This window comes from Lagenorhynchus albirostris, chromosome 14 (genome assembly GCF_949774975.1).
Source record: "Lagenorhynchus albirostris chromosome 14, mLagAlb1.1, whole genome shotgun sequence".
Lineage (NCBI taxonomy): Eukaryota > Metazoa > Chordata > Mammalia > Artiodactyla > Delphinidae > Lagenorhynchus > Lagenorhynchus albirostris.
Genome location: NC_083108.1, coordinates 20,601,626 through 20,615,578, shown reverse-complemented (window position 1 = coordinate 20,615,578; position 13,953 = coordinate 20,601,626). Strand labels below are relative to the sequence as shown.

The 13,953-nt window shown below is 36.3% G+C and overlaps 1 protein-coding gene across 1 annotated transcript in view; it reads left to right on the top strand.

Moving 5' to 3' along the window:
* Nucleotides 1-13,953, top strand: part of DCC (DCC netrin 1 receptor) — a 764,559-nt gene that overhangs the window by 545,345 nt on the left and 205,261 nt on the right. The window contains exon 14 of the mRNA XM_060121767.1: nt 7,127-7,237. Within this exon, the coding sequence (XP_059977750.1) occupies nt 7,127-7,237 (111 nt within the window). The remainder of the gene's footprint in view (nt 1-7,126; nt 7,238-13,953) is intronic.

The window sequence follows — 13,953 nt, the reverse complement described above, 5'->3', positions numbered from 1 at the left end:
CTGGCTTTAGTAATGCACGTTGCATTCCTAGATGTAGTGGGAATGTCTTTCAGGCTACAAAGCATTGAGGAATCAGGAAGTACTACACACTGGTTGATTGGCTGTGGTTTTGACTTGTCCCCAGGATGTATTTAGTAACTTACCCACTTTGTAGTAAGCGGAAGTAATTGATTTTCTATATGAATCTTCAGCACTTTAAAATGTACAGGATTTGCCCCCATGTTTTCAATACCTGTAAAGTACATGGATATGTTGATTTGGCTGTTAGAAAATTGAAAATGCCAGAATGCTTCCTTTGGATGGTATAAATATTCAGATGTAGAGACTCAAATATTGTTTTTTACAGTCTTCTATTTGTTAGGCAGTTGTTTTTTGTTGTGTGTGTTTTTTTTACTAGGATAATGAGACATCTGCAATAACAAAGTAATTCAGAGTTATAACAAGGAGTTTAAATCACTGCTATCAATTTTATTGTGGGAACCCAAGTCAACTAAATTTTAAAGTGCTGTTTTTAATTTTTGAGTGCTCTTCAGAGAAGTTTGTTTGGAACTGAATTTAAGAGTTTTCTCATGCTTCACGACCAATATAAAAATAAATATAGTGGTAAACATGCATTGGTGTTTTATGGACTGAAAAATTGAAATAATGGCACAGCAATTTTATAACAAGGTTAGCATTAGGGGAATAAAGGGAAGTTATATTGTTTGAATAATACATCATCTGTTGACCATAAGTTTTAAGAAACTAGAAAAGAACTGAAGAATTACAGAGTTTGAAGGCACTTATTACTGGGGATAGAAACAGGCAGAAGACAATCTGCTTTTAACAATAGAATTTTTTTACAGCTAAGAAAAGCATTGCTACCTATACCTTACTTCTTTTAGAATAAAGTTGTACTTAGAAGCAGCTAGGCACACACACACGCGCGCGCACACACACACACACACACGCACACATTGAGATTGAACTATACGTCCCTGACAAACAGAACAGGAAACACACAATTCATCGCATCCAAAGCCCTTTTTTTTTTTATAGAAGAGGTAACTGAAGTCAGAAGAATGACATTTCTAGGATGTACCATTAGTTAATGGTATAGATTCCAACTAGATCACAGACGTTCTGATTCCTAGTTATGTGCTCCTTGTACTATACAGTGTTGTCATCTTTAGCTCACTTTATTGTGAGTGACTCTGGCCGTTGTGTCAATCTGTAAAAAAGCATTGATATAAACAATTTTAACATTTATAACAATGATAACAGCAATAGCAACTTTGACAACAGCTCTATGCTGGAAACAGTATGGAGGTTCCTCAAAAAGTTAAAAATAGAACTGCCAGTGAACCACCAATCCCACTTCTGGGTACATATCCAAAAGAATTGAAATCAAGATCTCAAAGAGATAGCTGCATTCCCACATTCATTGCAACGTTGTTCGCAATAGCCAAGGTAGAGAAACAACCCAAATTTCCATCGACAGACAAATGGATGAAGAAACTGTGGTATACACATACAACGGAATATTATTCAGCTTTAAAATAGAAAACAAAACCTTGCCATTTGCTGCAACATGGGTGGACTGGGAGATATTATGCTAAGTGAAATGTCAGTCCCAGAAGGGCAGATACATGATTCCGCCTATATGAGGTATCTAAAATAGTCAAACTTTTGGAAACCGAGAATAGAATGGTGGTTGCCAGGGGAGAGGGAGAGGGGGAAATGGGCAGTTGTTCAAGGGGTATAAAATGACAGTTACACAAGATGAATAAGTTCTAGAGATCTGCTGTACAACAAGTACCTATAATTAACAGTACTGTATCGTGCACCTAAAAATTGTTTAGAAGTCATCTCATGCCAAGAATTCTTAACATTAAAAAAAAATAATAAAAGCAAGAGGACAAAAGAGTCTTTTGAAGGTGATAGATAGGTTTATTACCTTGATTGTGGTGATGGTATCATAATGTATACATATGTCCAAACTCATTAAAATATATACATTAAAAATGTGCAATTTGGGGCATATTAAGTATACCTTGATATAACTGAAAAAATATCCATGATAAGAAAATAGAACTGTATCTATTTTAAAATTTAATCTTTATAATAATTTTTTATTCATATACACATTTTATTGTTGAGAAATCTTAGGCAAAGAAAGAGGGCTAGTAAGTTTTTCAAGGTCATGCAGCTAATAAGTGGTGCAGCAAAAACTTAAGTCTAACTCTGCCTGAATTGAAAACCTATACTCTTAACTCTTAAACTATAGGTAATATGATGTTGACCATAAGCAATGACTATGTGGTTGTGTGAGTATGTAAAGGGATAGTGAAATAATGCAGGGATGGAAAGAGATATCTATTGAATAATAAAAATTGAGGATTAACTTTGTAATCAGAGGAACTGAGTAACTTTAGAAGAGATTAAGTCAAAACTTTCCTACCAATTTATTTTTGAAATACTGTTTAATATTTCCATTAGCCCAACTCAGGAAACACATCTCAGATAACAGCTTTGAGAAATACATACACAAAACAGCTTTTGATTACATGCTGGTTTCCTTCTATCCCATCTCCAATGAATGAATGAATGCATGCATGCATGCATGCATCCATCCATCAATGGAATGTTTCAAGTGAGAAAATAATCTGCAAATGTTAGTTATCTTTATGTCTATTAAATGCCTAATTTAATAAATTATTTTTGAAAGCAGTTTGTCATTTGATTCTCAAAAGAATACTCTAAGGTAGAAATGCAGGTATTATTACCTAATAACTGTATATGAGAAACTGAGATTAAAAGAGCTCTCAGAGCATCTAAAACTTGTCTGGCCAGCTACCCCTCACAGCAAAAAAGCAGGAACATTTGAAAGCTAGAATTCAGGGTAATGTACTGACTGACTCTGAAAAGCCAAAATTTCTGGTTTTGCTTATCACTGCATCCTCCACTTACCTAGACTAGAAGAGGGTCACAGGTTTAATTCTGTTGCTAAAAGTCTGGTACAGAAAGCACTGAATTTAGAATCCGAAGGCTTGGGTAAAGATATCTTGAAAGTGGAATTTAATTTTTTTTTTAATCCCACTGTGTAAAACTCAGATTTATCTGTAGGTAATACTATAGTAAAGCAGATTCAATGCAATCTAAAGAAGAACTTTTATTAACAAGCAAAACTGTTGGAGTGGATTCCATCCCTTGGTGAATTTCTTATTCCAAAAGTATCCCTGCTTTATTTACAGGACCACTTAGTTGGATGTACAGTGTTAGATGGGCCGTTTTACTAGACATTATGATCTCTTTTAATATTGGGATGTTATATATACCTTTAAATATTTTTCTTATACTTAATCTAGAATTTCTGGGTGTTATTAGTGAGATTCCACAGCAACACTCTAGAATAAATTCCAAAAGTTTTAAAATTTAAGCTAAAATATAATATTTCAAAAGTTAACAGGATTTTCAGGTTGACCTAGGTACTACTCTATATAGAGTATTAAAGCTTCACTACTGATATCATAGAGAGAAAGATATGAAAAGCTACGCTACTGTATATGGTTAGAAGGGATATTCTGATAAGTAGCTTGGGGGGGGGTGCCAGGTGAGGCCTCATAGGGGAAACACGTAGTGGTTGGTCTTTTAACTGCCTTCTAATTGTTACTTCAAGTTATTATTCAAGATATTAGTAGGTTTTTGTTTTACTCAAAACTGAATTAATGATACTGACAGAGCCTAAACTCAACATATGTAAATTGAAATTTGGCAAAATTATAAGAAGAAATTTGCATATCTACTTTATAGTGAGATATTTTAATTAACTTATGTTAAAAAATGATAGATTCTGCATGAGAAACACCACTCGATTTAAAGTCAAATGAATGGAACAGACTATACGGCATTCAGAAAGATTTCCGTTTATAGTCAAAATATTGCATGTAAGAGAATGGTATGTCAGTCAAGGTTTGACCAGAGAAACAGAATCAGTGGAGATATACACTAAGAGATTTATTGCAAGCAGTTGACTTAATTGACTATGATGGCTGGCTGGGCAATTCCGAAATCCACAGGGCAGGCCATCAGGAAAGATAGCTGCAGGTGAAATTTCTCCTACTTCAGTCCCTTCACCTGGCTGAATCCGGCCCACCCAGATTATCTAGGATAATATCCCTTATGTAAAAGCAACTGAATATGGACTTTAGCCGTATCTACAAAATACCTTCCCAGCAACGCTGAGTGTTTGATTGAATAACTGGGGACTTTACCATAGCTAAGTTGACACATAAAACTGACCATCACACAAAGTATTTCAAATCAGTCACTGGAGGTGGTACTGACATAATTGTCCATCCATTTCAAAGAAAAATGAAGTTAAATTTCCCCTTACTGTAAAAGAGTATATTCTTGATGGACTTAAACTATTTGAGGTGAGACCACTATGAAAGTCATGAGCTGTAATGATTGCAATAATTTGGTAAACATTTCTTCCTAGAGTTCTCTCCCTGTGAGATTTTGTTTTTTGGTTTTCTTTAAAGATTTAATTTTATTTATTTTTGGCTGTGTTGGGTCTTCATTGCTGCACGCGGGCTTTCTCTAGCTGTGGCGAGCGGGGGCTGCTCTTTGTTGCATTGTGCAGGCTTCTTCTTGAGGTGGCTTCTCTTGTTGCAGAGCATGGGCTCTAGGCAGACAGGCTTCAGTAGTTGTGGCACATGGGCCCGGTAATTGTCTCTCACGGGCTCTAGAGCACAGACTCAGTAGTTGTGGCGCACAGGCTTAGTTGCTCCGTGGCATGTGGGATCTTCCCGGACCAGGGCTCAAACCTGTGTCTGCTGTATTGGCAGGCGGATTCTTAACCACTGCGCCACCAGGGAAGTCCCTCCCTGTGAGTTTTTAATTTCCCGGAAGAGCCTCTGTAATTCCTCTGCCTCAGGAATCAACAACAGCACCTATGAAGGGTGAAAAATGTTAACAAGTATCAGATCAATGCCATGTTAACTAAGGGACAAGTCAAAGTGAGCACAAGCCTTCTTAAGGCACCACAAAGGGTTTATGTTCAAACGCATCCGTTCACCACCTTGCTGATGGTGTTGGATATTGTATTGTAGTCTAATATTTCCTTTGTGCTAAGACTTGCTTTAGTGGATCTTTCAACAGTTGTTTTGTGTCTGTGCCTTCCCTGTGTCAGGCACTGTAGTGGCTCTATGGATACACAATTAAAACACTGATGATAACAAGACAACAGCACCAAAACTATTCTCAGTCCATGCCTTCCAGTCTATTTTAGAAAATTAGAAGCCTCTTAAGAGGACAGCATTTTGTGTGGGTGAGTTTATCAAACTGTCTTCTCTAACAGTACTAGTGTTTCGCCAAAAGCCTACTTTCGGTTTTAAGGTTCGTTGGATTCCCTGGCAAAATAACCACTCATCTCACACAAATAAACAGCTTCAATCAATCTTTAATAGAAGGTGATTTAATTTAATTTCAATATACAATCATTAGAAGGAACTATATCAATTTCAATCTACAATTATTGGAAGGAAAGGAATAAGAATATTAACAAAGTATATAATAGAGCATACCTCACTGAATTGGGCCGACACCTACTTCCAGATCCAAGCAGCAGCAGCTGGGAAGTCCTGAGTAACAGCAATCTGGAGCCCCAATTGGGGAAGGGTCCCAGGCAGTGCGGCCACCGCATGGGTGAGACTTCAAGTTGCAGTTCTGGGGGTTCCCGCTTATAATCCCAGGCCGCAAACTCATATCATCAGTTTGCATGCAGAAATGCAGCTCTGGATTCACTTTAACAGTGCTATTGTTTTCACCGTGGTGGGGGTCACAGGATTTTTCAAACCCCGGGGCACTGGCCAGGTCCCCAGGGCTCAAGAAATTCCAAGACCCATTCCCTCTCTTATCGTAAACGCCGTTTGATTTGCTAGCAGCAATTGTTAGGTAAGTAAGCAGGCGCGCAGTCCAGGTAGGGTCACAGGTTGGTCAGAGGCCAACTTCTGTCTCTGAAGCCTGAACAAGACTATTTTACTAGCTTCCCCAACAACTAGTTATTGACAATTGCCCTTCGACATTAACAAGTCCATTCTAACCATCATGTAAAACACCATCTCCTATTAATAGTAAGTTAGAATTCTTCTCAGTACCAAGATTTACTCATCTTCCTATGCAAAAATATACAAGTACATAACTTTGTACTTGATAGAAGCATCATTTCTCTAATAGCTTTATTTACGACTTTTCCTTGGCTCCAAATGTTCATGGCATTTCAAATTAATGGAAAAAACAGAGAGGTGTTATTTTTTATCAGTGTTGTTCAACTCATTGAGGTTTAAGAACTTGTCAGTTTAAACTGAGTCCTCAATGTCTCAAAAAAATCATATGGTCTTTTGACAAGCATCATGTGTTTTACAATAATTTTTCATGTTAATGAGCAACATTGAGATTCAGTTAAAAGGAAAAGTGTTTACATTAAAAATTTACACGTATCACACTCATGATACACAGGGCCTCTCTTGTCTACCTATACTCTTTGTGTACTGGAAAATCAGCTCTAAGGTCATCACTGTGTCCTATAATGTATGTCCAAATTATCATAGAGTTAGACTTTCTTCATGCCCTAGTATGGAAGCTAATGCAAAACGAACTACGTCTTGTGATGTTTTCGAGAGACAAAGACCTAGTTTTTCTGCTGAAGTACAGTGGCTTTGGAGTTTTCTTTCTTGGCCCAAAGGGAACATAATCACTGACTTTGAATGAATGATGGAGCATAAATTTTTAGACTGACTCTTCTTGATTTATAGTCAGGCCTCTTCTGAACTGTGAGGAAAAATGATCCTTGCTATTTTTGATTATTTCTTCATCGTTCATATTTTATATTCTGCCTCTGCCCTGAGGCTATTTTCAGGGTTACGTTTTTGTAAACTGGAAAAAATAAATGAGGATATATGAAAAATAATTTGATTTCTTGCTGTAATCTTCCAACCCTTTTGGCTAAAATAATAATTACCACAACAATCACAAACAATGTAAAGCATGTCTACTATGGTTAAAATTTTGCTAAAACGTTTAAAACCCACCAGAAATACTTGTTTTCAGTAAGTTTTTTCTTCTGGGGAAAATTCTTTCACAGGACTGGAGAAAGGAAGTCAGTACAGTTTTCAAGTGTCAGCCATGACAGTCAATGGCACTGGACCACCTTCCAACTGGTACACAGCAGAGACTCCGGAGAATGATCTCGATGGTAAGACCTTTCCCCAATCACTGTCACTCTGATTTCTGTCTTCTTCGTTATTTCAGCTTCAAAGGATACCTTAAAAAAATTGATAAACTTCAACATTGGGGATATTTATTGTTCTTAAATTTTTAGATGCAAAACAAAAACAAAACAAAGCGAAAATGCTGAATGAATACAGAGTCTTCAGCAATGCCATATAAATATAAATCAATAATAGTCTTCATAACAAATTACTTTTTTTTTCAAAATAATTTGAAATGATCTTTTTACTATTTATTTTACTTTGAATAATTGACCTTAACCATTTTCTTCACAGGAATGGCTGCAATTTCTGATAATAATCAGAAAACATAATTACTTTACATAGCTTCTCTGACTCTTTTATGGTACTTCTGCAAAACAGCAAATACGTATTTTTGACACGCTTATGATATGGTCATTAATATTTGACACTTATTTTTTTGTATAAAGGACAATCTGCCTTGTTTGCTTAATTGATAGTTGTCTGAAATACTTGTGGATGAGATATTGAGATTCATATAAAAGTCACATGTCACTACATTAAATATAACAACATCTTCAAAATTATCAGTTGAGAAATACTTCTTGAAATAAAAAGCATCATGACTAAATACAAAAATACAATTCAAGAGAAAGGGTTAATGGAAGCAACAAAAAAAGTGAATAATAAAAATAAACAGAAATATAAATAATATAAATAACAAAGCAAAAATATACTCTAGAGAATTAGAGTTACAAATGAGCAAAGTAGAAATTAATAAAAATGAAAGATACTTGAAAAGACATAAGTTATGATCAGTAAACTTAAAGCTAGGTGATTCAAACTGGGGCAAAGAAAAAAGTAGCTGAAAGAATAAACACATGTGTATTGAAAATGTGGTGACTCAAGATGGCTGCCTATATAACGGCAATGGAATTCACTTCTTCTTCACTAATAGACCTGAAAATATTCAAGTTACTGGAAGGTGAAAATTCTGTATCTCTTTCTTTTCCTCTCCTTTTTCTCTCTCCCTCTCTTCTCTCCATCACCATTCCTCAAATCCGTCCTCCCTTTCTCTTCCTTAAACTCCTTCTTTTAATTTTCTTCCTTTTTGATCTTTCCCTTCTTCCCTTTCTAAAGAACTCACTGCCATACATGATTTTAATATAGTCACAGATTTGGGTTTACAACATGATTATGGTGGCAGTAAAACAATCAACATACACTATTTCCACAGTAATGACAATCACTGCCATGTGATAGCACATTAATTCAAAGAAAAGTTATAGAAAATTTGCTAAACATCAGGCATTGTGCTTAGCTCTGAGGATATAATAATAAATAAGAAAGACATGATTTTTTTTCCTTGTGGAGCTTAGAAAGACAAACATTCTAAGTGAAGTCATAGGAAATTACCATTGTTATAATACAAACCTGGTTGAATATTGGCCATATCTTATTGTTCAACATAGGATGGATGGCTAAATAGAAAGATAGGAAGATAGATAGATAGGCAAAGAGACAGACGTAGAGAAGATTTACATCTGAATGAAACCTGAAGGATGAACAAGAATTAGCTATGCAAAAACATATATTAGAAATTGAGGAGGAGAAGTAGAGGGTAAGGTAAATGCATGTTTGAAGTCAAGATAGGTCATGGTGCTGCTAGGGACCCAAAATAAAGACCATCAAGGCTGAAACACAGAGATGGCATGCAGTTACTTTTGCAAGACAGGCATGTTCTAAATCTGGCATGACCAAATTAAGGATTTTGAACTTTGTCCTAAGAATCTCATTAAAGCCATAACCTGCTTTATCCTAAGCAAGTCATGAAATATTTTTTTAAACTACTGACAATTATGTTTGCATTTTGAAGAGACTAGTCTGGCTGAAGCACAAAAAATGTTTTAGAAGTAGACAGACATGGGCCAACTCAGGACAACCCTAAAGTAAACCCTAAAGTAAAGTAACTTGGGGCTTAGAAAATGTTATTTAACTTGTCTTAGATAAGGTAAATCGAGAAGTGGAGCTACACAAATTCACACTTTGCAAAACATACACCCTTCATTAATAGGTTAGGGAACTTGAATTCATGTAATCATTTATTCAACATGTGATTTTTCTTGAAAAATTTTATATGCCAGGCATTATTTTAGCTACTAGGGGCAAAGCAATAAACAAAGTCCCTACTCTCAAAGAGTATAAATTTTATTGAGGTAGAGATAGATGGTGATAAATTATCAGAAGAAAATAAAGTGTGGTAGAAGGAATAACAAATGATTCGGGAGTACTCTTTTATATAGGGGATTGAGAAGATTTCTCATATTAGGAAAATATAGCACAGACTTTGAGAAAGTGAGGGAGACAGCCATGCAAATAGGTCAGACAAGAGCCCTTGTTTCAGAAGGAATACCAAGAAGAGACCATCCAGAAATTGAAGCCCAGTTGGTGGTTGAAGTATGACAAGGAGGCCAGGATAGCTGGGCCTAAAGTCATGAGGACATGATCTGTCTTATTTAAACAATAAAAGTATGGTTAGGATATGCTGTAGGAATACTTCATTTTTCTATTTTACTTGAGAAATAACTTTTAAAGTTTATATACTTGTGTTTTATACTCTCATCTATACATGTGGGGTATATATTGTTATCCTTACTTTTAAAGAACAGTAACTTAAGCTAAGAAAATTAAACCAACTTGATTCAGTCACTCTGCTGGTAACTGCGGAGCTGACACTTAAGACCGGGTTGGGTGAGTCAATGCCCAGTACAGGTTATCAAAGCAAAGTCCCCATGAATCCTTTAGAACTGACCCAATGGCAATAAAAACACAGTGATTCAAGGCAAAAGATTCTAAGAAATGAGGTCATATCATTTACCCAAACTTAAGGGACTCTATCTCTTACCGGAAGGAGTGAAAATAAATGGAGTGGAGGTGCTGAAGTTCCTATAAAATATCCAGGATGAATGGGACGCTCCACTTGACTTATGTGTTCTTTCTCCTCACTCTGAAAGACTCACATTGTAAGTAGAACCAAAATGTAAAATCACAGCTCCTGGGATGGCACAAAGCTTCCACTTAACTGTATTCTTTTCATATCTATGTGATCTAAGTAGAATCCGTTTCATACATCTATTCTAATCAAGAACCTCTATGCCGAGCTCATGAATAGTGTCTTAATAAATGCTGTTTCACTGGATATTTGAACTATACCATGTTTTTAGCTTAATAATATCTCTCTTCTGCATGCAGCATCCCTCCTGACTTTTTTCCTTATTTGAGTATTGATTAAGCAGTTATGATGTGCCAAGTAAACAGGGAGTACAAATGTGAAAAATGAACAGCTCTCTTGAGGCACTAACAGATGATGGCTGCAATGATTGAACAGGCATCATGAAAACAAATAGTACTTAAACTAGAAACTTCAGGGAAAGGGGACTGATGGCTAGGATTACAGGGAAGGGTGTGTAGGACAGCATAGTAGACATTTTTCAAAGTGAATACCTTAAGAAAAATCATTTCTACCACTATTTGTTCAGAATTCATCCTCCCTCATCCAAATGGTACTCCTTTAGCAGCTGGTTAACACAGTTCAGTACATTTCAAATACTGCCTCTTCTCTCATTCTTGCACTTCTTCATTTGGATTATAATTGTTTACACAGTTCTTGTCCTTGATCATAAGATGTGCATCAGTAATCTGACAAAAGGTAAATGAAAAATTAATAGAAGAAACCTAGTACAGTTCATACTTCTTGCACATAATGCTGTTATAGTTTATGATTTAAGATAGTATACATTTAAAACGTAATGGAAACTAATAGCCATTTCAGGGTATTTAACTATAGGAGCGTGGGACAGATGTGTTTCACTTGCTTTGTAAAGCACTGATTTTACTCACTGTACTAAATTAATAGGACCAGACATATTTGGTCCTAAGGCTTTCTCAATTTCTGGACCCCGTGATCTCTTTTCACTGAGCAACTCCCTGAAACTGATTTCAATTCCTCTTCCTTCCTCCTGTTTTTTTTTTCTTTTGACTACATCATTCAAATAGTAGAAAGTATAACCCTTGATACGAATTAATATTCGGATGAACGGACAAGCTCAGAAGTGGTCACTAGTAGCGCCAAGAGAATACTCAGCCTGATGGCTTGCTCTCTTTCTATATGGAAATATAGAAATAATACAGAATCTATAGGATAAATATATACATATATTTAAGCTATGGAAGTTTTCTTTAAATATTCATCTCATTTTAACTTATTCAAGTAAATGTTTAAATTATAAAATGAGACTTAGATGACTTCTACCAGAGCTCTCATAGCTAAGCATTCCGAAGTCAGATTTCCATATAGAATGGCTTTGATTTCCTTTAAGTTTTCGGATAAGGAGGAAGCAATCCTTTTGAAAACCACTTGAAATGGGAGGCATTCTTTGCTGTAGCCAGAGAAATCTACATTGGCTGGGAAACCCAGTGTTGGCCCTTCTAGGTGCATAGTGTTGCATAACTTTCTCCCTTTGCCTTTAAGTCACCTTGTGAACTCAGAAGGTGTGATCTACTCATTAGGGTGGTAACTTTGAGCCTTGCAAGTCAGCTAAACAGAAGCAGCGGTTTGTACAGATAGCTGAAAGCAATGAAAGTAATTCCCTCTCCTTCCGTGACTTCTGTAGCTTCTCTTGCCTTCTCTGTTTGATTTAAGCAGTGTGAAGATCTACAGTAACTTGGAGAAATACTCCAGTTCCTTATGGATTACCCTTTTAATTAGGATGTTTTGTTAAAGTAATTACAGAGCCAAACCTCACTGTTTGTTCAGGGTTCCCTGAAAGCATGTTTGCTATTACTAACAGCTGGGAAGTTTTAAAATATTTATTTTGTGCCTCAAAATTTCAGCTTAAAAAAACAAAATCATTAGAATTCCCCAAAGTTCTTATGTAAATGTCTTGCATAAAGATATGAAGGAATTTATGAGGAAGTTCGGCACGGCATCCTCCAGGAAATTGAGGTTGGACATCCATTTGTGCTGCTTTAAAAAAAAAAAATTAAAGTGAACAGGTAGAAATTGTTATACAAATCAATAATGATATAATTTAAAATTAAACCTCTACCCTAAAATGGAGGAGCTTGGCTAGCAAAAATCAGCAATGCAGAGACTCCTGAAAATACAAGAGTGATGTAAGCAAAAACTGTGAATCTAAGAAGAGGTTCTAATTTCCTGACCCCAGGAAATAGATAATTAACCCTATTAGCCTGTTCGGTAATGGTAAAGTGGAATTACTGCAAATTCATTTCATTTGAGAAGTGAACCATGAAAAAACTTCTGCCTTTTGGAATCTGCATGATATGTGATACTCCCTGGGCATATGGCTTTGAGAAGGAACACATTAAAGTTTATTTTAAGAATAATGGTAAAATCTAAGATGATGACTCCACCCAGAAAGAAGAAACATTGCATATTAAAAATGTCATATTCATTCAAAAAATAGACTCTGACAAGTGGGAAATCTCTAGGCAGAAGAAGGAGAAATGAGAAAAATAAGTTTTTGACTCGCTGAAATAAATTGAAGAATAGAAAAAAGAAAGGAAGAAGGAGAGAAAGAAGGAAGGAAGGAAGGAGAAAATAATACATGGAAGAGTTGTGGTAGGCTGAATAATGGCCCCCCAAAATGTCCACATCCTAATCCCTGGGGTCTGTGAGTGAGAGACTTTGCAGATGTGATTAAATTAAGGTTTGTGAGATAGGCGATTATCCTGGATTTTCTGGGTGGACCCAATGTATTCAAAAGTGTTCTTGGAAGAAGGTGGTAGGAAGCTCAGAATGACAGGAGGTGTGACAGCAGAATCAGGTTGGAGTGACGTGGGGCATGAGCCAAGGAAGTTCGGAAAAAGCAAGAAAACACATGGTCCCTTAGAGCCTCAAGAAGGAGTTATTAGGCCCTGCTGATACCTTGATTTTAGCTCACTGAAACAGATATTGGAGTTCTGACCTCCAGAAATGTAACATAATAAATTTATGCTGTTTTAAGCCACTAAGCTTCTGGTAAGTTAATACACCAAGTATAGTAGCAATAGGAAACTAATACAACTGCCAGAAGAAAAAAAAAATTTTTTGTTTGTGTCATTTCAATCATTGACAAAGATTAAGTATAATTATACCAAAATAAAATTTGTTTAAAATAAGATAAACCAGTTTGTGTTTTCTTTTGGTTTCATGTTAACATCATTTGAGGCCAAAAGGTATGAATAAATGAGCAGTAAACTTGAAATAGAAAGTAGGACAAGAAAAGGGAAAAATAATATTATTTTTATTGGGGGGAATGTAAATTGATACACCCACTATGGAGAACAGTATGGAGGTTCCTTAAAAAACTAAAAATAGAATTACCATGTGGTCCAACAATCTCACTATTGGACATATACCCAGAGAAAACCATAATTCAAAAAGACACACGCAGGCTTCCCTGGTGGCGCAGTGGTTGAGGGTCTGCTTGCCGATGCAGGGGACACGGGTTCGTGCCCCGATCCGGGAAGATCCCACATGCCGCAGAGCAGCTGGGCCCGTGAGCCATGACCACTGAGCCTGCGCATCCGGAGCACCTCCAGAGCCTGTGCTCCGCAATGGGAGAGGCCACAATAGTGAGAGGCCCGCATACCGCCAAAAAAAAAAAAAAAAGACACATGCACCCCAATGTTCATTGCAGCACTATTTACAATAACCAGG